This window comes from Heptranchias perlo, chromosome 4 (genome assembly GCF_035084215.1).
Source record: "Heptranchias perlo isolate sHepPer1 chromosome 4, sHepPer1.hap1, whole genome shotgun sequence".
In the NCBI taxonomy this organism is placed as follows: domain Eukaryota; kingdom Metazoa; phylum Chordata; class Chondrichthyes; order Hexanchiformes; family Hexanchidae; genus Heptranchias; species Heptranchias perlo.
This window is the reverse complement of record NC_090328.1, coordinates 45,993,613-46,015,448: the sequence shown is the minus strand read 5'-3', so window position 1 is coordinate 46,015,448 and position 21,836 is coordinate 45,993,613. Positions and strand designations below refer to the sequence as shown.

At 39.9% G+C, this 21,836-nt stretch overlaps 1 protein-coding gene across 3 annotated transcripts in view; it reads left to right on the top strand.

The window, feature by feature from the left end:
* The window catches only part of skic3 (SKI3 subunit of superkiller complex), a 117,044-nt gene that overhangs the window by 49,736 nt on the left and 45,472 nt on the right, over nucleotides 1-21,836 (top strand). For all 3 annotated transcript variants that reach the window (XM_067982859.1, XM_067982857.1, XM_067982858.1), the window contains 11 exons: nucleotides 5,289-5,433; nucleotides 7,040-7,118; nucleotides 7,366-7,427; nucleotides 8,043-8,099; nucleotides 8,349-8,417; nucleotides 9,190-9,264; nucleotides 9,642-9,783; nucleotides 11,822-11,915; nucleotides 14,576-14,653; nucleotides 17,080-17,204; nucleotides 19,208-19,331. In XM_067982859.1, the coding sequence (XP_067838960.1) occupies nucleotides 5,289-5,433; nucleotides 7,040-7,118; nucleotides 7,366-7,427; nucleotides 8,043-8,099; nucleotides 8,349-8,417; nucleotides 9,190-9,264; nucleotides 9,642-9,783; nucleotides 11,822-11,915; nucleotides 14,576-14,653; nucleotides 17,080-17,204; nucleotides 19,208-19,331 (1,050 nt within the window). The remainder of the gene's footprint in view (nucleotides 1-5,288; nucleotides 5,434-7,039; nucleotides 7,119-7,365; nucleotides 7,428-8,042; nucleotides 8,100-8,348; nucleotides 8,418-9,189; nucleotides 9,265-9,641; nucleotides 9,784-11,821; nucleotides 11,916-14,575; nucleotides 14,654-17,079; nucleotides 17,205-19,207; nucleotides 19,332-21,836) is intronic.

Sequence of the window (21,836 nt, the reverse complement as noted above, 5' to 3'; positions counted from 1 at the left end):
CCAGACCCACAGCAATGTGGTTAATTCTTAATTGCCCTCTGAAATGGCCTAGCAAGCCACTCAGTTGTAAAATATCGCTTAAAAAAAAAAGTCACAATAAGAATAAAACTGGACGGACCACCCGGCTTCGGACCACTAGGCACCGGTCACGACAAAGGCAAACCAAGCCCAGTCGACCCTGCAAAGTCCTCCTCACTAACATCTGGGGACATGTGCCAAAATTGGGAGAACTGTCCCACAGACTAGTCAAGCAACAGCATGACCTAGCCATACTCACACAATCATACCTTTCAGCCAATGTCCCAGACTCTTCCATCACCATCCCGGGTATGTCCTGTCCCACCGACAAGAGGAACTACGAAATTAAATTATCAAGGAATAAAAAAAAAAGCAAAGTATTCAACAGACACGTAATTAACAAAAGAAAAACAGGGATAGGACCACTAAGGGATGCACAGGATAAACTCGCAGGTAATGACAGCAAAATGGCAGAAATACTGAATAGATGCTTTGCCTCAGTATTTACCAGGGAGACTAACAAGGTGGGCATGACATTAGAATAAGAGATTAAAAAAGATATGAAAACATTTAAGATAGAAGGGGGGAGATATATATATAAAAAATTCATTGGAAAAGGGAATAGTGCCAGAGGACTGGCGGACAGCTAATGTGATTCCTTTATTTAAAAAGGGAGATAGAACAAGTCCAGGGAACGATAGACCAATTAGCTTAATGTTGGTGGTAGGAAAGATAATGGAATCTTTACTGAATGATATAATGGGAAAAAATCTAGCAAACTAAAATATAATAGAATAGTTAGCAGGGATTTCTGAAGGGAAAGTCATGCTTAAATATCCTTATTGAATTCTTTGAAGAAATAACGGAAAGAGTAGACAAAGTTAATGCAGTAGATATTTGGTTTTTCAAAAGGCCTTCGATAAGTTTCCTCATTGTAGAGCATGTAGAGTCAGGGGACAGGTAGCAGAATGGATAGCAAGTTGGCTACAAAACAGAAAATAGAGAGATGGGGTTAAGGGTAGCTACTCAGACTGGCAAAAGGTGGGAAGTGGTGTTCCACAGTGATCGGTGCTGGGACCACTGTTGTTCACAATTTACATTAATGATTTGGATTAGGGAATCATAAGTACAATTTTGAAGTTTGCGGACGACACAAAATTGGGGGTGTAGTTAATACAAAGGAGGAATGCGTCAAAATGCAAGAGGACATTAATAAACTTGCAGAATGGGCATGTAATTGGCAAATGAATTTCAATATAGGTAAGTATGAGGTGGTGCATTTTGGTAGGAAGAATAAGGAGGCCACTTACTGCTTGGCTAAATGGGGTAGAGGAACAAAGGGATCCAGGGGTGCAGATACACAAATCACTAAAATTAGTGATGCAGGTTAATAAGGCCATAAAAAAGGCAAACCAAGCACCGGAGTTTATTTCTAGAGAGATAGAATTGAAACGCAGAGAACTGATGTTAAACTTGTATAGAACCTTGGTTAGACCACACTTGGAATACTGTGCACAGTTCTGGTCTCCATATTATAAAGTGGATGTAGAGGCATTGGAGAAGGTGCAAAAAAGATTTAATCAGATGATACCAGAACTGAGAGGATATAATTATCAGGAAAGGCTGAACAGGCTGCGGCTCTTTTCTCTAGAAAAGAGACGGCTGAGGGGTGACCTGATAGAGGTCTTTAAGTTAATGAAAGGGATTGATAAGATAGACATAGAGAAAATGTTTTCACTTGTGGGGAAGTCCAAAACTAGGGGTCATAAATATAAGATTATTACTAATAAATCCAATAGGGAATTCAGGAGAAACTTCTTTACCGCAAGAGTGGTAAGAATGTGGAACGCACTACCACAAGGAGTAAATGAGGCAAATAGCATAGATGCATTTAAGGGGAAGCTAGATAAGCACATGAGCGAGAAAGGAATAGAAGGGCATGCTTCTTGGTTTAGATGAAAAGAGGTAGAAGGAGGTTCGTGTGGAGCATAAACCCTGGCATAGACCAGTTGGCCGAATGGCATGTTTCTGTGATGTAGACTTGATGTAGCACAGGAGGCCATTCGGCCCATCGTGCCTGTGCCACCTCTTTGGAAGTACTTTCCAATTAGTCCCACTCCCCTGCACTTTCCCCATAGCCTTGCATATTTTTCCCCATCAAGTATTTATCCAAGTCGCTTTTGAAAGTTATGATTGAATCTGCTTCCGCCACCCTTTCAGGCAGTGCAATCCAGATCTTAACAACTCACTGCGGAAAAAAAACATTTCCTCGTCGCCTCTGGTTCTTTTGCCAATTGTCTTAAATCTGTATCCTCTGGTTACCGACCCTTCTGACACTGGAAACAGTTTCTCCTTATTTACTCAATCGAATCCCTTCAAGTTTTTGAACACCTCTATCAAATCTCTCCTTAACCTTTTCTGCTCGAAGGAGAACAACCCCAGTTTCTCTAGTGTCTCCACTTAACTCAAGTCCCTCATCTCTGGTACCATTCTAATAAATCTTCCCTGCATTCTCTCAAAGGCTTCCTAAAGTGTGGTGTCCAGAATTGGCCACAATACTTTAGCTGGAAGCTAACCAGTGTTTTGTAAAGGTTTAGCATAACTTCTTTGCTTTTGTACTCTCTGACTCTATTTATAAAGCCATGGATCCCCTATGCCTTTTCAACTTGTCCCGCCATCTTCTGCTCCCTTGATTTCCCACATCTGACTCCTAATCATTGAATTACTTCAGCCCCATACCAGCTAATATTTTGAACAGTTTCCTTTCCTCAGGCATAGTCCTCCTCCCATCAAAAGCAGTCATCACCCCTTCTATTAAAAAAAAATCCTCGACCCATCCTTCTTATCTAATTATCACCTTACCTCTAACCGCCCTTTCCTCTCAAGGTCTTATGTACACACATTCCTCCAGCTCCATGTCCTTCTCACCCGAATCTCCCTGATTGTGGGTACAGTCATGTAGTGGTTAGGGTACTGGATTAGCAACCCAGAAATAATGAGTTTCTGTCCCATCATGGCAAGTTGTGATATACAATTCAATAAATCTGGTAATAAGTGGGTTGACACCAAAAAAGCTGATCGTGAAAGTTGCCAAATCCCAACTGGTTCGCTTATGTACTTCAGTGAAGGGAACCTTCTGTCCCTTACCCGGTCTGGCCCACACATGATTCCAGTCTGCCACAATATGATTGATTCTTACTGCCTTCTTAAGTGATCTAGCAAGCCACTCAGTTGTACAAACAATTGCTACTTGAGAAGGCCTGACCCCACCCTGTCGACAACTAGCGCTGGGCAATAAATATGGTTTGCAAGCATTGCTCACTGACTTTGAAATTCAAGCTCTGCTGACTCCTTTGTTCCAGTAAGAGAGGAAACCAAGAATTTGACTTCGACTCTTCCCACTGCACTGTGTGTCAAGAAATGGCTCATTACACTGTCAGTCGGTGTGAGGGTCGTGGCAACACATTGTCTGGCCAGCTAGAATGCATGCTGATCTTGATAAAATGAAGCAATTCTAATATCACATATGAGAATGTCTCTAACATGTACTGGCGAGGCCTGCTGTCTCAACCTGATGTGGTATGCAAGAAACACAGGTCTGTTGTCTGCTCCCAGCTATTGGATCTAATTTGTATGCCAAATTTAATACCATCATAATGGCTCGGAAATTGTGCTGAGCGGCAAATGAACCTTGCCCACCGCTCATTAGTTACGAACTCACCCACAAACTATTCGCGGGCTTCTGGACGCCAACTTCTTCACTGGTGAGCTGCAACAAGTGCAGCGGCCTTTCCTGTGCTTCTGTCAGTGGTGAGAGCAGGGAAAGGATCTCTCCCCTCAACGAATCAGCTTGAAGCATCCTTGACAAGCCGTGCAGTCGGAACTTGGAAGTGAAGCATCCTTCATAAGCTGCCCAGATTAAGAACCAGGAAGTGTCAGATAGTTCAGCAAATTCGCTATAAAATCAGTTAGAGAAATAAAGAGAGGATAAGATTAAAAGACAGATAAGAGACAAAGAACAAGTAAAAAAAAAAAATTAAAATTTTAAAAAATTATTCAGAATATGCTGCAAGTATTAAACTTCAACCCTTTCAAAGCTGCAATTGAAGTTTTGCATCAAAATTTTCAAAATTGCAGATTTATTTGAAGAATATATGATTAAAACAAAGTCCTATTTTGTTACATATCTAATTTTACTTCACGATATACGACAGGCCCAAATTTTGCTGCCAAAATAACGGCGAGTTTAATGCACGCGCCATTATTAATGTGTAAATCGTCCAGCAACTTGTGGCGAGGAAGAGATACTTCATGAATTGCGAATCGCCACAAGTTGCTGAACTATTTGCGCTGCTCTGCCGTTAGCCCTGCGAAAACAGCAGCTCGCCCTCAACCTCCCCGTGAGTTTCAAGAACTTGCTGCATTTGTGCATCAATTGCCAATTAAACACGCCACAGAAAGTTGGAGCTAGTATTTAACAGTGTAAGTTTCTTTGTAATATCGAGATTTATGTTCCTGCAATGCCACTCAACCTCTTCGGTCCAGAAACAGAACATTGAAACCGTGGAGTCTCATTCCTGCAAGTAGTAAATAGTTGTTAGAAAGGAATAGTAAGAAAAAAATGTAAAAATTTTAATTTTAAAAAATCTGTCAATTTTCGCACTCTCATAATCCAATCTTTCTTTCCCCTCTTTATTTCTCTTCCTTTTCCTGATTTGACTCTATTCCACCCAATTTCTTTCTCCATCATTCCACTGTTGCTTTCTCAATTCTTAAATTTAATTGGTTAAGGAGATAGACTGTTGGTCCCATCGTTCACCAAGTTCCCAAATGCCCCGTTGCCCTTGCCGCACCGTTATCAGTTCGTATTGCCAGCTACTTGCAGAGCAAAACATTTTTGCACTGATGGGTGAGGGAAAAAGTCTAATTGAAGGGGCAAGTTGCCACGCTCCAGCAAAATCTAGGTAGTGTTCAGAAAATTGTGAAAGTTCTGTGATGGAAAACATGCACAAAAGTATTCAGTACTTAAAATATAGATGTACCTACAATTACATAAAGCTTACTATAAAATGTAAAATCAGAGACTAGTTATAGAATCTTCTTCATAAAAGTTACAAATTTTAAATGAAGAAGCTTTTGGCTGTTGCATACTGGGAAGCTCAAGGTTTTTTTGAACTTCAGATTTTAAAATAAATGTTTAATGGTCTCCCAAGTTATTTTTCTGTGGAAAGGGGAGAAATATTTTTAATAACTAATTTATTTTCTCCTAGGTGCTATGGACGAGCCCTTACACTGATGTCTGCATCTGCCAATCTGTGGTGCGACCTTGGCGTAAACTACTACCGACAGGCACAACACCTAGCCACTACAGGCGAAGAGAATGTAGTGTCTGAGTTACAGGAAAAATCACTGCAGGTAAATGATTAACTCTTTAAACATAAAACAGAAGTGAGCCTACCTTACAGGAACTGCAAATGCAAAATTCAGCAGATTTTCCCATTTTTAAAATGAAAAATTTTGGTGCAGTGAATTTTTTTTATATTGTTTTTCTGCATCAAATTATATTGTGCACCACGATTGTTTCCATACTGCCAACACTCATTCAGTTTTTCTGTTTTTAAAAAAAAAAGTGTGGCTTGCTCACTAGTTGCAGCTATATCCGCAACAGAAATTTGTCTTTCCACTTATTGCCTTACCAATGGCAAAATGAACCCAACAAAAACCATTGAAAGGTAGATGTAAACAGTCGTTTCTCCGAGCATGGTACTGCTGGGATCAGTTATTTCTCTCTCTACAGTTCCTTACACATTTCAGTAGATTGATTCCTCTCTGAACCTGTCAGAATAGACTTCAAAATCAAGCTTGCATTTATCAAAATGCGTAACTTAAGTCTTAATCATGGAGCTGCAATTTAGCATTCTTTCTTGTGGAGATAAATACTTCATTCAAACCTTTCTGACTAATTTACAATCACTGGTGCTTAAAGTATCTTATTTTAAGTTGAATATAATGGCCTGGAGTTTCCGCATGATTTCCGCACAAATAAGACCTTAATCTGGGCGGAATCAAATCAAATGGCGCAAAGGAATTTTAAGAGTAAGTGAGTTGCGCCCATAACTACTTTACGCTCAAGCATCCTCGAACTTTTACACTAGTTCAACAGTCCTTTCGCCGAACCGGTCCCCACCCACAAAACTAGCTAAGCCCCCAGTTGGAAAGGTGAATTTCCGCCTATTGCGCTCGTTTAGGGACGTTCATCACATTGCACCCAGACTCAGCCGCATAGGCCCCCATGGTCACGTTAATTCAGCGTTAATCACTTGACCAGTCAGTTGAAGCCACAGGTCTGCCTTGCTACTGCAGAAATCATCAATTAGTTTAAACAGAAAGAAGAATGCTGCTTACCTTATGGTCTCCAGCCTCACTCTGAAGGGGAATTTTTTTTTCCTTACCTTTTATACTAGTCCACCCGAGCACCTTGAGGCCCCATTGGCCCTGTTCCAGTCACAAATCGATTACATTCGATTACACTGCTTGATTGTGCTGATTCGTGGTAGATTTTATATTCTGGCTTCTGCTAATGAGTTTGCAAGGAAACTTGAGCATAACTTCCCCTCAGCAAAATTAGCACAGTTTCAGGCTCTTTCGGGGTGCAATTTGACGATTGTGCCCTTAGTGGAAACTCCAGGCCTATACTTATAATCTGTTCAAGCAGTTTTTCCTAATTTTGTGTGGACAGATTGGGTCACCTAGGTGCAGAGTGTCGGTGAAGATCACATCCACATAATGGAGCCCATTTGATTTTTCACTTGCTTAAATTAATGGACAGAAAATCAAGCAGGCTCTGTTAAGCATGTGCGATCCTCCCAATTTTTCCTTTGCACTATGCCCAGACAATCCTTCATGCCCAGGTGCAATAAGCAAGAAATCTGAACCTAGGTGTTAACTAACTTATGTTTCCATTTTCCATTACTGCAGTTTAAAAAAATAAAGTAATTTTTAATGCATGTTTATTCCACAGTGCCTTAAAAAATCTGTGATGTTGGACAGCAAAAATCATCTGTATTGGAATGCACTTGGAGTTGTTGCCAGTTGCAAAGGTATTGCTATGTAGAGTTTGGTCCAGAGGTAAAAACTGACCTTTTTCAAACCTATCCTGAAGTCGTGTTCAATTGTCTCTTGCAAACCTTGGTAGGCCAAATTTTGTAAAAAGCTATTTATTTACAATATAGTTTCATCAGCGTAAAATTAGAAAAACAACAAAAAAGTTAAATAGCATTTTAGATTAGATTAAGTATATCTGTAATTTAAAATATTTTGATTCTTTTCCTCATTGTTCTGATACAGGTATTGAAAATTATGCCCTTGCACAACATGCGTTTATCAAATCTGTTCAGGTTGAACAAAATGTAAGTAAATTCACAACTTCACAACAATTGGGGTACATAATCACAGGATAGGGGGTCGGCCATTCAAGACTAAGATAAGGAGGAATTTCTTTACGCAAAGGGTTGTGCATCTTTGGAATTCTCTACCCCAGAGGTCTGTGGATGCTGAGTAATTGAATATATTCAAGGCTGAGGTGGATAGATTTTTGGATTCTGGGGGAATCAAGGGATTTGGGGATCGAGCAGGAAAGTGCAGTTGAGGTCGAAGATCATGCATTATCTGATTGAATGGCAGAGCAGGTTCGTATGACCTACTCCTGCTCCTATTTCTTATGTTCTTGTGTTCCTTTCTTACATTTTCTAGTTAAATACGTTTTACTGTCTACTGTTAATTCAAAATCATTTTTTGCTCCAAATATTTTGAATTATCTAGTAGGTCAGATGAAGTACTTTTAATAAAAACATGAGGCACTGTTTGCACAGTTGTAATTTGAATTAAGATAATTTAAATTAAGCAACTGTGAATTAAGAGGAGTAAACTTTTTTCAATGTTTCTAATTGCACATGTTTCAAAGTAAAGATGTAACAACAATGCTTGAACGTTGACTTTTCAAGTGTAATGATCTCTTGTATTAGAATGTAGTGGCCTGGACCAACCTGGGGGCAACTTATTTGAAGAATGAAAGTATTGAGGTAAATATTGAGACCACTAGTAGTTAAACTGCAATAAAATTGATAGTCAAGGTAACTGGATTTACTTAGTAGTTCTTCAGCTAGATATATTTACGCTCTGTTCATAGTATCTCTAAAGTACACAAACTGCTGATATAAAATCTTAGAAAATATTTATGGTTCAATTGCTGCAACAAAATTATAAGATTAATGTTCATTTTCAGTGTTATCACCATTGCTGTGTGTGCTTTTCATATATTTCCAATTTAGCTCGCCCATGAAGCCTTTAAGGTAGCCCAGTCTTTGGAGCCCTCATATGTTATGTGCTGGATTGGACAGGTAGATCATTTATACTGTTTTTACAATTTTATATTCTTTAAAGCAAGTTGAATATGTTCTTGCAGTTGTAATAAAACTGGTACACCTAGTGTAAAATTCAACTGCAAGGGGGGATACAGGACAGGTTGGGGATTCATCCATCCTATAGTGGTGGTAGCTTTGCCCATTTTATTGAGGGTCATTTTATTACACAATTTTTCCGCATTCTTTGACCAAGTATTACAGCATTCAGAAAGAATCTGTAAATTTGTTATACTTGTATTGCGGTATGAATGATATTGAAAGAGTTAAATGATGCTACAAATTGGCAATAAAAATGAAGACTCAAATGTAATAGTACTCTCCTTTGATGCAGGAAAAACAATGTCTGCTTCTTCCCTATCTCACTAATTTCCACGTGGATCACCATCACTGGTTCCTCTCCTCCTTTGTTGACTACAACCATAAGGGTTATAAAGTTGTTGGCTTTTACCTCATTTGGTTAGACTGCATACCCTTTGTAATGTCTTTCATAATTAAATAAAAGCAACAGACGCAGTGCTTTGGGTGCACTTAAACTATTTAATTGTCAGTATCATTACTCTTAATGCTATTGATTTATGCTATTGATCTATGCTATTGATCCTGTTTCATTTTGTGGTGTACATACAGAATATTGTATTTTTTTTCTTCCATAAATATTTTCTACATATATTGACAAGGAATTTGCTTAGTTTATTTCATATGTATTTTTGCTATGGCAGTCTCAATTTCCAGTCATTTACTTTTGCAGGCACTTATTGCCGAAGCTGTTGGCAGCTATGAGACTATGGATTTGTTTAGACATACCACTGAGCTTGGTGTCAATGTAAGTACTGTTTTCTTTTATCTTAACTTTGCTTACTAGACTAAAAATAAGCAAATCTAGTCTATTCAACTGTGAAATCAAATTGACAATCCTCAAATAACACTGATTAGATAATTGTGAGCGAGGGTACCTCTGGGTTTCTGCGATCTGGGACCCTTTCAATACCTTGAACCTTACTCATTGAGTTTTTTTGTGTGCAAGTATAAATTGAATCAAGCTTGATACTAGTTTTATAATTCATTGCTAATTCAAATTAGAGTTGAGGCCAGAACAGGTGGAATGGGAATGTTTACATTTTGCTACAAGTTATTAAACCAGAGTTTATTTTAATTTTACAATGTAAAGAGAAATTAGAAAAATATTCCTTCTTTATACAGACTGAAGGAGCTAAAGGATATGCACACTGGGTGTGTGCAACACTGCAGGATAAATCAAACAGAAATTCAGAACTGTACAAGTACAACATTGTACAGATGAATGCAATATCTGCTGCACAAGTTGTCATGAGCAAGTATACAGGTACAGTAAAATATATTTCTTGACAAGCTGGGGCACATACTTGTTAACTGATGTCCAAATTTGCTTTGTGTAGAAATATTTTCAAACAACACTATTGCCAAACAATGAATATATCCATTAATACAAGAATGTAGTACTACATGCTTAAACATTCGACATTGCCTTGGCAATATTTACTAATCATTAGGTTTATTGTAAAACAATGTCACACGTCCTAAAAATGAAATATCACAAGAATATTGTTGAGTTTGAGAACTGGTGGTAGATCAATATTTCCTAAATATCAATAACAACAACTTGTATTTATATAGCACGTTCAATGTAGAAAATGTCCCAGGGTGTCTCACAGAAGCGTAGCCAGACAACAATGCGCCAAGCCAAAACCGAAGATAGTTGAGGGAGCATCAAAGGAGGAGAAGGATGTAGAGGGGTTTAGAGAGGGAATATCAGAGTGTGGGGCCTAGACAGCTAAAGTCACAGCTGTCAGTGATGGGGCGAAGGAAAGGGGCAGATACATAAGAGGCCAGAGTCTGAAGAACAAACTTCTGGAGGAGGTTAAAGATGAGGAGAGGCAAGGCCTTAAAGGTATTTAAATACTAGGAGGAGAATTTTAAATTAGGTGTTGGGGGACTGGAAGCCAATATAGGTCAGCAAGGACAGGAGTGATGAGTCAGCAGGGCTTGGTGAGGGTTGGATACGGATAGCAGATTTTGGATGAGCTGATGTTTACAGAGCATAGCCGGCTAGGAGAAGGGAAGTTAGATGGTCAACAGTTTGGTGGGAAAGGGGTCACAGTGAGCTTGGAGAGGACATGAGGGGAGATAGAAGAGAAGCTAGAGAAAGATGTGGGATTACGGCAAAGGCAGGCGGTGAGTCTGGGGGGAGGTTTGCCTTGCTGGGAAAGGGGAGAAAGCAGCTGAAGGCGACAAAGTGGCAGATGAGCTCCTTGCACGTTTTTGGAAGTGAGGGTAGAGGGATAAGATTAGACAGTTGGTAGTGGAGAAAAGAAGCCAGGGGTTATCTTTGCTCTCTAGGATTATCCTGAAGTAGTGGGCGGATTTGGCAGATGATCGTGAAGCCTGATGGTGGATGGCCAAACCAGTTGTGCACCAGATACAATCAAGTCTGCGCCCCTTGGACTAGTGGGAGCGAAGTGTGGGCATACCAGGGGGAACGAACAGGATGGGAGAGAGTAAAAGTTTTACTGAGGACAGTGGCATCAAAAGTGGAGGTGAGTCGCATTTGACCAGATCAACAGCTGTAGAATTGTGAGACAAATGGAAGGCCTAAGGCTAGGCAGTTGGCAGTTTGAAAGTGCAATTGTAAGTGACTTGGAGGAGAGTTTTTTTCCAAAGGCAGATGCAAAAGGAAGTGGGATTTGAAGGGGTAGGGGGATCGTGGGTAATGAGGGATAAAAGGAAGTGCCTGGTGATGGCTTTGTCTTGATCGAGACCATTGGAGTTAGAGAGGTCACATGAGATGGTACGGTCAAGGGGTTGGCTGTGAATATGGGGAGGGGATTTATATGAAGGGAGATGTTGAGAGGACAGGAGGGCAGTGAATTCAGAGGAAAGAGGGCAAGGTGAGTTGAGATGGAGATTAAAATCAACAAAGGAGTTGCTCAGTGCAGTGGCTGAGGGAGGATGTCTTAGAAATGGGACTTGGAGATGATAGAAAATGAGGATTTTAAAAGAGAGGCGAGAGGGGTGAAACAAGATGAGATGCTCAAAGGAGGAGAAGATGTCAGAAAACTAGGGGAGAGACCAAGGTGTGACCTAGTGATGAGAGCCATACTACCACCAGGGAGCAGTGGAAATTAGAGCCAGGTGGGCAGGCTTCAGTAAGGGCCAGGTGTCTGCAACCATGAATCAGTCAAAGCTATGATAATGCAATCATCTACATGAAGTTGTGGATGAAAAGGGCCTTGTTCACAAGTGAACTGACACTCTAGAGGGATAATAAAATGGATGGTTGTGTGTAATTTATTTTGTTTGAACAGAATAACGGAAAGTTGTTTTACTTTGTTGTGTTTGAACAGAGAGAATTCAGACTGATGCAACAGCTTTCACAATGTTGGGTTACTTAAATGAGTATCTAAACCTCAAAAAACAAGCAGGAGCGGCATATCACAGGTAAGGATTGTGTTTTAAAGCAAAAAGTATCTACACAAGTTTAAGAAAAGGAAGGCCCTGAGACAAACGTGGTTAAAAAGCTACAGAGTTGCTTTGAAGTTGTTTCCCAATAGACTGTAAATAATGATTAATTCATTAGCCTATCTCTGGAATCAAAAAGCACCTCGCATCCATTGTGTCAGGAGGTCCCTGATCCTGGGTGCTTGGCAAGGGTTGTCTGCAAAAGCCCCCTCGTCTCCTTGTGGACACAGCAAGACAAAAGTTAGAGACAGAGACCCAGGCATCACTCAGATCTTTAAGCAGAAAGCTCAGAAATTTAGCATGCAGGAAGTTAGTTAACAGTTATTTTGTTTAAGTTAACTAAGATGACCCACCGATGTGGAGAAGTGTATTGTGTTCGTTATTTTGTATTATTATGAAAAGGCTAGCTGTACTGATTGAATCATGAGTCTGATCATAACTGTTGCTCTATATGTTTACTTGCTGTGAAATAAGGCAGCTTATCTATTCCTATATGGTCTCAGTCCGCCTCCAAAACGATTGGAGAGGCATGTGGGGAAATATGCAAAAGAAATTAATATCCAGTTCAGGTTACAAGGGGGTGCTATCATTACAGCCCTGGGTTACGTTATTGTATAAGTAGCTAAAGGGCAGTGTGAGCCAGCAGATAAGGGGCAAGGGATCCACTTATGGGAGCGATTGACACCACTGAATCTGAAAAGATATCTACAGCAAACTTGAGGCTACGGAACCTAAATTTACTCACTGGGGAAAAAATATTCCTTTTCTAACGTAAACTTTTTGCAAAATGGATTTACAGGAGAATTCTATGCAAAAGCAAGATAGATGAAGCAACGGGCATAATAAACTGAATAAGTTACTAGCTGAGAATAACTTAACCTCACAAGTGCTCTGCGATGTCTTTGTTTGTAATGAACAGCAAGTTTGTTCAAAGTCCATCTATGGAATAGACTGACTAGTGTTTTAGTTAAACTAAACGTGGAATTGGTAAACTTGTTACCTTATTGGCAAGTTCCTTTCAATTAAGTTTCAACACCAGCCTTGAATAGTCAATCTTCCCCAACCCTCCAAAAAAAATATTGAGAGAAAATATTACAAAGCCAAAAAGCACTTCTATAATCTTCATTTTTGATCTTGCAAATTTTTAAGAATTTCATATCATTGTTGAGCAGAAAAATTATTGCACATCATTTTAGCAAAGTGACAGTCTGGTTCTTAATCTAGGAAATATCAACATTTTCTCTAATCAAAAGGTCTTGCTTTGAAGTTTGGTGTAATTTGAAAACACCCTCCAGTCCCCCTCCCCTCTTGCAACAATGTTGCATTCCCCTGCTTCAAAATTTGTTTTAAGTGGCCCTAATTTTTAACTTCTGTTAATTATCATGCTTTCAAAAATAGCAATTACATTTGAAATTTTTCAATATATTCCCAGCTGTAATGAAAAAATAGTTATTTTCTGATTTCTGTGCCATTGTCACATCTTAAACACTTCCTAGGCAATTAGAAGTAAGGTAAATTTAGGGCAGCCATATTTGGGATATAGCCCATAAGGCCACTTTGGACCTAGCAGGCCTCTTTTGCAGCTCTTGGCAAGATCCATGTGTTCTACACTTTTAGCAGGAGTGTCTTGCTGGAGAACAAGACAGCAGAATAACCCTATAGAGGCGGGACATTCTGCATTCTCAGCCTGTGTGTGGTTTCTTGGGGCCTCCCCGTTCCAGATCAGGTTTCGTGTTGGTCTGACGTCACTGCTTTTCCCTTGGAGACACTAGCAGGGTTGAAAACCTAACTTGAGGGTCTCCTCTTGGGTATTAACAAAAAATGCAGAGTAAAGTTTAGGCATATAAAATGGGGAATACTTAAAACAGAAATGATTCCCCTCTAGACTTGCCCTCCCCTTTAATAAGCAGCTCGCGCACCAAGGTGGTGAAGAATTGAAAAATGATGCATTTTTGCCTCTGGGAACAATATTCTAGTTCAGATATTCTGTCCCTAAATTTGCAAAATAATGCATGTAAATAGTCTGTGAAAGGAGCTGGATTGATGGATAGTGTGAGGCTCTTGCATTATGCTGTGCCCAAGCCTTTCACAGAAATACTTGGATTAAGCAGATCCTTACACTTCTGTATCCAGGGTTTGGTTCTTACATGTTGAGGTTGCAGAGAGACAAGCAACTGTTGCTGAAGCTCTGGACTATCATCACCTGATGGAACCATTATTCAGTGTGGTATGGTCCATGTCCATGCTGGAGACAAGTGGATGGTAAGAGCGCACATAAATTTTATGGTGAGTTGTGTTGCTCACCATACCACTCGTGGGGACCTGATATCCACAACAAAGACTCAATTCCACGCTTTTTAGTTGTTTAATAGCCAACTAGTGAGTCTGCCGTTGCAGGAGAGTAAAGATGAGGGGAGCAAGATCTCTTTTAGGGTTGAGGTGGCTCCTGGATACAATTGATGATGGAAATTAGGAAACAACTAATTTAATTTAATTAACTAAGAGTGGGAGGAGGCTCGTGTAGAATATAAACACCAGCATTGGTTGAGCCTGTTTGTCCTGTAAATTCTATATAATTTTTTTGCTTTGGAAAATTGTTTTTTTTAGTTAAGATAAAGATTGGTTATTTTCATTTTCAGAGCAGTTGTGCTACTACAGAATACTGAAGATGAAGAAAAACTTAAGTATGCTCGGAGAAATTGGGCTCGAGCTTTGTGGTAAGTTATAAATGGCTTATGGGTGTGACATACTGTCTGTTTAGACAGTCACCTCCCATTGTTTTAGTTCTGTCATTGGTAACCATTCTAATGACAGACTTTATTCAATGGTATTAAAATATATTTAGATTCCAATGTACAAATCAGATTTTTTTTTAAACAAGCACATAAAATGTTCAGTTTATTTTATGAAAGTCAGCTGCATCTAGTTAATCTTCCTTTTATGGCATCACCTTTACCTTCAACAATTCTCTAAATCTAATATGTGAAAAATTCTCTAATTATGAAGCTCTTGACAGACTGAGTACTGAATTGGTGTTTATAAAATGTACATAAACACAAATAAATACTTCCTTTCCATTTGGGTATTACTATCTTAGTGTATAATAATAAGGTTATTATTCCTACTGCTAGGACCATTCAATACAGATTCTTGGGCATCTGTGTTCCCATTCTTGGGGTTGCAGTTAGCACAGCTTTGGAATGTTTAATTTGGTGGTCTCTTACTAATGTAGCACAAAAATGAATCCTAATCTATTTGGCTCATTTGTTTAATTGATTGTTTTCTTATGACCACTAACAGTACTAAATGATAACCCATGCTTCTAGCTTTTTCTGGGCTGCGTTCTCTGTATCTGCATCTGCATATCAAAGAAATCTTAGCTCCTCATGACTATGCCCTATTGTGATTTCAACTACTGCTAATTATATTGGGGCGTTCTGGTTAGTTGCATGATTAGCTACGGTTATTCTTGAATGTTTATGTGGCTTAATATTTTAAAATAGTGTGATGTTCTGTTCTGTATATAACCTTTTATTAGCCTGTACTCTGCCTTCCGTTTGATGCTCTAGCTCTATCACAGTTCAGAAAAATATCTCCTTTGGAAACCTGAATGTAAAGATTTAGAGGCAAGATTCTTAAAGATTCAGTCTTGCCTTTTTTAAGGACTACTTGTGCCTGAAAAATGGTGCCTGATTGCTCAATCTCTGCTTATTTCCAGGCATCAAATCCCATCTTCCTGAAAACTGATCCCTATAAAGGCGTATGCTCTCTTCCAGTTTATTCTATTTGATCCGGCACTTCTCATACGAACGAGTGCGCACATATTTGAATCTAGTAACTTATTGTTAGACATTTCCACACTACATCTTTTGTATGTGCTTCAGCATGCACATTGGCTCTTCAAGTTACAGAGGAATTAAAAGTTGCTAAAGTGTTATCCATTTTACCCAACTGTGCACATATTCAAAAAAGCTTACCAGCCTAAGGGGTCAGACTTGTAAGAAGAAGTACGGTGATTTCAATGGACTTTGTAAAATCAATGACATGCAATGGATTGGGGTGTTGAGTGGATTCCAGCTGTTACACTAAAACCAACGTATTCTTACTCCAATCACCTATTTGGGTATATAACAGTAGCGACAGAACAGTAAATTGAAACTTTGTCCAGCTTGTAAATGTTAGCAAAGTGGTGGCAGTGTCAAACTACAGCTGTATTATTTAACAATAATGGCAGTTGCACAACTTTTGTCACATTTCTGTATAAAGTTTGCATCTGCTTGCTTACTGGTGCAATAAATGCACAATGTGTTAAGTTGTCAAATACTCTAGCAGATTCGACTATTCACACAATACATTCCAATACCGAGCCTGCTTTAGCAGAACAGATATTCATTAATACAAGGAAAGTGGAAAATTACTACTGTAAACTTGATTTGGAATCAGTGTACTGTTGCTTTTATTGCTAGTTTTAAAAATAAACTGTGTTCCTAGTAGAATTTTCCAAAATATGACCAAAAATATCATTTGATTATTAAAAATATTCTTTGTCTTGAGATGTGGCAATTCTGTAATCCTGCTTGTAGACTTAGAAGGAATACGAAATTAAGGGCAATATGTGAACTTGTTATGAAATTTGTGATCCACAGCTAATTCTTTACATTCTTCAAATGAATGTTCCTCTTTTAGCAATTTGAAAAATATTTCCTTTCTATAATACACTACATTGATGTTGCATTTGGTGACATGAAGCTCATAGATATTCACTAATTCCAAGGCATTATTTTTTTGTCACAGCAAGCAATCTATCTTTGCATGGGAATAGGGAGAACCAGGAAGGAAGTTAGTCAGGGTTTAAGTTTTAAAGTTGACATGCGCTTAATGTGGTGAGATCTCTAGCCTAGGTAACAGACCTCTGGTTCTGTTGATTAATATGTTAGATTAAATCCTGTCCCAATGCTTTTTTAAAAAAAATTTTGGTGCTTTTATGTTAGTAGATTAGCCAAAGGTCAAATTCCTGCCAGCTATAGTGTGACTGTCCTGAAGAGCTTTGATCATTGCTCAATGTATTCACCTTGTGGGTTGGAACACATGCAGTTTGAAGATGACCTTGCTGCTACATCAAAGTCACCCTTTTACTCTTCAGTGCTGCAGGTCAGTATCAGGAGGCTATCCAGGCTTACAAGTTGAACCCGCTTGTGGAGATTGATGACATCACCGGTCTTGCTCTGGCTTACTTGAAGAAAGGGCTTCTTCAGGAGAGTGCCAAAGGTAAAGATGGAGTTAGCAAAACTGAATACATGGGGAGAGTCTGTCAGCTTGACATTTCTGTATAATACATTATACAGTGTTCATTAGTTCAAATGTATAGGTTAGCATCTCAGTTTAACTAGAATTATTATTTAATAATAGAAATAAGCTATGAAAAATGTATGTAGCAGTTTATAAACAGCAAGAATACCATCTCGGGATGGGTTGGAGGTCCTTAATAGATTAACTGATTCAGTTTACTTACAACAATGGTTGCCTATGTTTCAAGTCACTGCATCTTTTCAAAGTAATTCATTGTGTGAATCACATTTAGGTATTTCAGCATGTAAGCAACAATTTTTTTTTTATTCATTCATGGGATGTGGGCGCCACTGGCAATGCCAGCATTTATTACCCATCCCTACTTACCCTTGAGAAGTTGGTGGTAAGCCGCCACCTTGAACCGCTGCAGTCTGTGTGGTGAAGGTGCTGTTAGGTGGGGAGTTCCAGGATTTTGACCCAGCGACGATGAAGGAACGTCGATATATTTCCAAGTCAGGATGGTGTGGGACTGGGAGGGGAACGTGCAGGTGGTGGTGTTCCCATGTGCCTGCTGCCCTTGTCCTTCTAGATGGTAGAGGCCATGGGTTTGAGAGGTGCTGTCAAAGAAGCCTTGGGGAGATGCTGCAGTGCATCTTGTAGATGGTACACACTGCAGCCACGGTGCGCCGGAGGTGGAGGGAGTGAATGTTTAAGGTGGTGGATGGGGTGCCAATCAAGTGGGCTGCTTCTTGAGTGTTGTTGGAGCTGCACTCATCCAGGCAAGTGGAGAGTATTCCATCACACTCCTGACTTGTGCCTTGTAGATGGTGGAAAGGCTTTGGGGAGTTAGGACGTGAGTCACTTGCCGCAGAATACCGAGCCTCTGACCTGCTGTTGTAGCCACAGTATTTATGTGGCTGGTCCAGTTAAGTTTCTGGCCAACGGTGACCCCCAGAAAGTTGATGGTGCGGGATTCGGCGATGGTAATGCCATTGAATGTCATGGGGAGGTGGTTAGACTCTCTCTTATTGAAGATGGTCATTGCCTGGCACTTGTCTGGCGCGAATGTTACTTGCTACTTAACAGTCCAAGCCTGGATGTTGTCCAAGTCTTGCTGCATGCGGCACGGACTGCTTCATTATCTGAGCGGTTGCGAATGGAACTGAACACTGTGCCATCATCAGCGAACATCCCCACTTCTGACCTTATGATGGAGGGAAGGTCATTGATGAAGCAGCTGAAGATGGTGGGCCTAGGACATTACCCTGAGGAACTCCTGCAGCAATGTCCTGGGGCTGGGATGATTGGCCTTTGTGCTAGGTATGACTCTAGCCACTGGAGAGTTTTCCCCCTGATTCTCATTGACTTCAATTTTACTAGTGCTCCTTGATTCCACACTGTCAAATGCTGCCTTGATATCCAGGGCAGTCACTCTCACCTCACCTTTGGAATTCAGCTCTTTTGTCCATGTTTGGACTAAGGCTGTAATGAGGCCTGGAGCCAAATGGTCCTGGCGGAACACAAACTGAGCATCGGTGAGTAAGTGCCGCTTGATAGCACTATCGACGACAGCTTCCATCACTTTGAGAGTAGACTGATGGGGCGGTTATTGGCCTGCTTTTTTGTGGATAGGACGTACCTGGGCAATTTTCCACTTTGTCTGATAGATGCCATACATATACATATGACAGCTTGCAGAATGTGATTGTAATAAATTGAAAATATTACATCATTTTTATCAATTAATTCAATTAATATAATCCTATTGTCGTTTTAAAATTCCTTAACCAAGTAACTGCAATTACTCATTATGCATTCTGTTTGTGTACTTTTTTTGCTGTATTGAGATGTGTTTATAAGTTGAGAAGTATGTGTATTTTTGAAAGTTTCTTTTTGGAGGTGGGTGGGTGGGGGGGGGGGGGGGGGGGTCAGTTAATTTGTTGAAAGATTACATACACTTTTGTTCATTTATGTTTTGCCAGCTTATGAAAAGGCTTTAACTGCTGCTCGCACAGAGAAAGAGAAGGCTCACATACTGATTGCACTTGCAATGATCGAGTTCAAAAAGAACAGAATGGACAATGCCAAGACTTTACTTTTCAAGTGGTAAATATCTAGGAAATATAATTCATGTTACATTGCCATCTCAATTTCAAGATGTTTCTATATTTCTAATTCTGTTTATTGTAGTTTGTAGATATTGGTTATTAGAGGAATTTGAATTATGAGATATAGATTTTTGGACTGTAGGGGAATCCAGGAATATGGGGATCGGGCAGGAAAGTGGAGTTGAGGTCGAAGGTCAGCCATGATCGTATTGAATGGTGGAACAAGCTGGAGGGGCCATATGGCCGATTCCTGCTTCTATTTCTTATGTTCTTATTTTGTACCTAATATACAACACTTGAATATCTGTAAAAGCAAACTGTATTTTGGCATGCTGCAAGCTATGGAAGGACCTCTACTCAAAAAGGAGTAAATTTTTAGGTCAATCCCTTTTGTGTATGTATACTTTCTCACACGTGGTATGAGGCATCAGACTAGTAATTACCCACTATATAAAGGAGTTGTAATTTCTGCATACACAAGGGGAAAGAGAGAACTCCACCAAGTAAAATAATACTTTGCAGATTGTCTCACCACTGGAGTTCAGGTGGACACCAGCTTCATGACTAAATTTTAAAAATCTAATCTACCAGTACCTCAGTGCCACTTCACAGAATGCAGTGTTCCAGATCAAGATCAGGCTTTTCTGCTGTATTGTGGTATTTTCCTGAGCACTTGTACACTTTAGAGCACGAGAAAAGACAAAAACAAAAAAAATTACTGTTTTCTAATTAGCTTTGAAATAAGATTTAGGTGTTCATGCAGTTCTTGATCAGCAATCTTTTTTTCAAATATTTGTTTTTGGGATGTGAGTGATGCTGGTAAGGCTGCATTTATTGCCCATACATAATTGACATGATGGTCTTCTTCTTGAACCGCCGATCATACATACTGCTACCACAGTGCGCCAGTGATGAAGAGGGTGGTATTGAGTCCAGTGGTAGGTGTGCTGATCAAGCAAACAGCTCTGTCTTAGATCATTAGAGCTTCTTGATTGTTGTTGCAGCTGTACCCATCCAGGCGAGTGCTGAATAATGCACCACACTCCTGACTTGAGCCTTGTAGTTGGCAGAGACATACTGAGGGGTTCGGAAGTGAGCTACTCATTGCAAAGTACACAACTGCTGCCTTGCTCTTATTGCCACGCTGTTGATATCGCTGGTCCAGTTAAGCTTCTGGACAGTGATGAACTCCGGGATGTTGATGATGGGGGACTCTCCAATGGTGATTCTGTTGAAGGTCAGGCATGTGGTTAGGCTTTCTCATGTTGGAAAGTGTCATTACCTGCTGCTTATGTGGCATGAACGTTACCTGCCACTTGTTATCCAACATCTGCTGTAGGCTAGCATGGGCTGCTTCATATCTGAGGACCTCAAAAAAGAACTGAACTCTGAAATTATCAGCAAACAACCCGGCTCCTGAACTTATGAAGGAGGTTGATGAAGCAGCTGCAGATGGTTGGGACAAGAACACTTTCCTGGGGCTGCGATGATTTTATCATAGTATGTTGCAGCACAGAAGGACGCCATTCAGCCATCGAGCTGGCTCTTTGAAAGAGTTATCCAACTAATCCCATTCCCCAGCTCTTTTCCCTTAGCTCTGTAAAGTTTTTTCCTTCAAGTATTCATCCAATTCCCTTTTGAAAGTTAGTATTGAATCTGCTTCCACCACCCTTTCAGGCAGTGCATTCCAAATCATAACAACTCTCTGTTTAAAAAAAATGTTTCCTCATGTCGCCTCTGGTTCTTTTGCCAATCTCCTTAAATCTGTGTCCTCTGGTTACTGACCATTCTGCCACTGGAAACAGTTTCTCCTCATTTACTCTTATCAAAACCCTTCATGATTTTGAACACCTCTATCAAATCTCCTTTTAACCGTCTGTGTTCTAAGGAGAACAACCCCAGCTCCTCCAGGCTCTCCATGTAACTGGAGTCCCTCATCCCTGGCACCACTCTAGTAAATCTCTTCTGCACCCTTTCTAAGGCCTTGACATCCTTCCTAAAGTGTGGTGCCCAGAATTGAACACAATACTCCAGCTGCAGTCTGACCAATGTTTTATAAAGGTTTAGCACAACTTCCTTGCTTTTGTACTCCACGCCTCTATTAATAAAGCCAAGGATCCCGTATGCCTTTTTAAACAGCCTTCTCATCTTTTCCTGCCACCTTCAAAGATTTGTGTACATACACCCCCAGGTGACTCTGTTCCTGCACCCCTTTAAAATTGTACTATTTAGTTTATATTGCCTCTCCTCATTCTTCCTACTAAAATGTATCACTTCACACTTCTCTGCATTAAATTTCATCTGCCACGTGTCTGCCCATTTCACCAGTCTGTTTATGTCCTCCTGAAGTCTGTTACTATCCTCCACATTGTTTACTACATTTCCGAGTTTCGTGTCATCTGCAAACTTTGAAATTATACCCTCTACACCCAAGTCCAGGTCATTAATATATATCTCAAAAAGAGCAGTGGTCCTAATACCGTCCCTGGGGAACACCACTGTA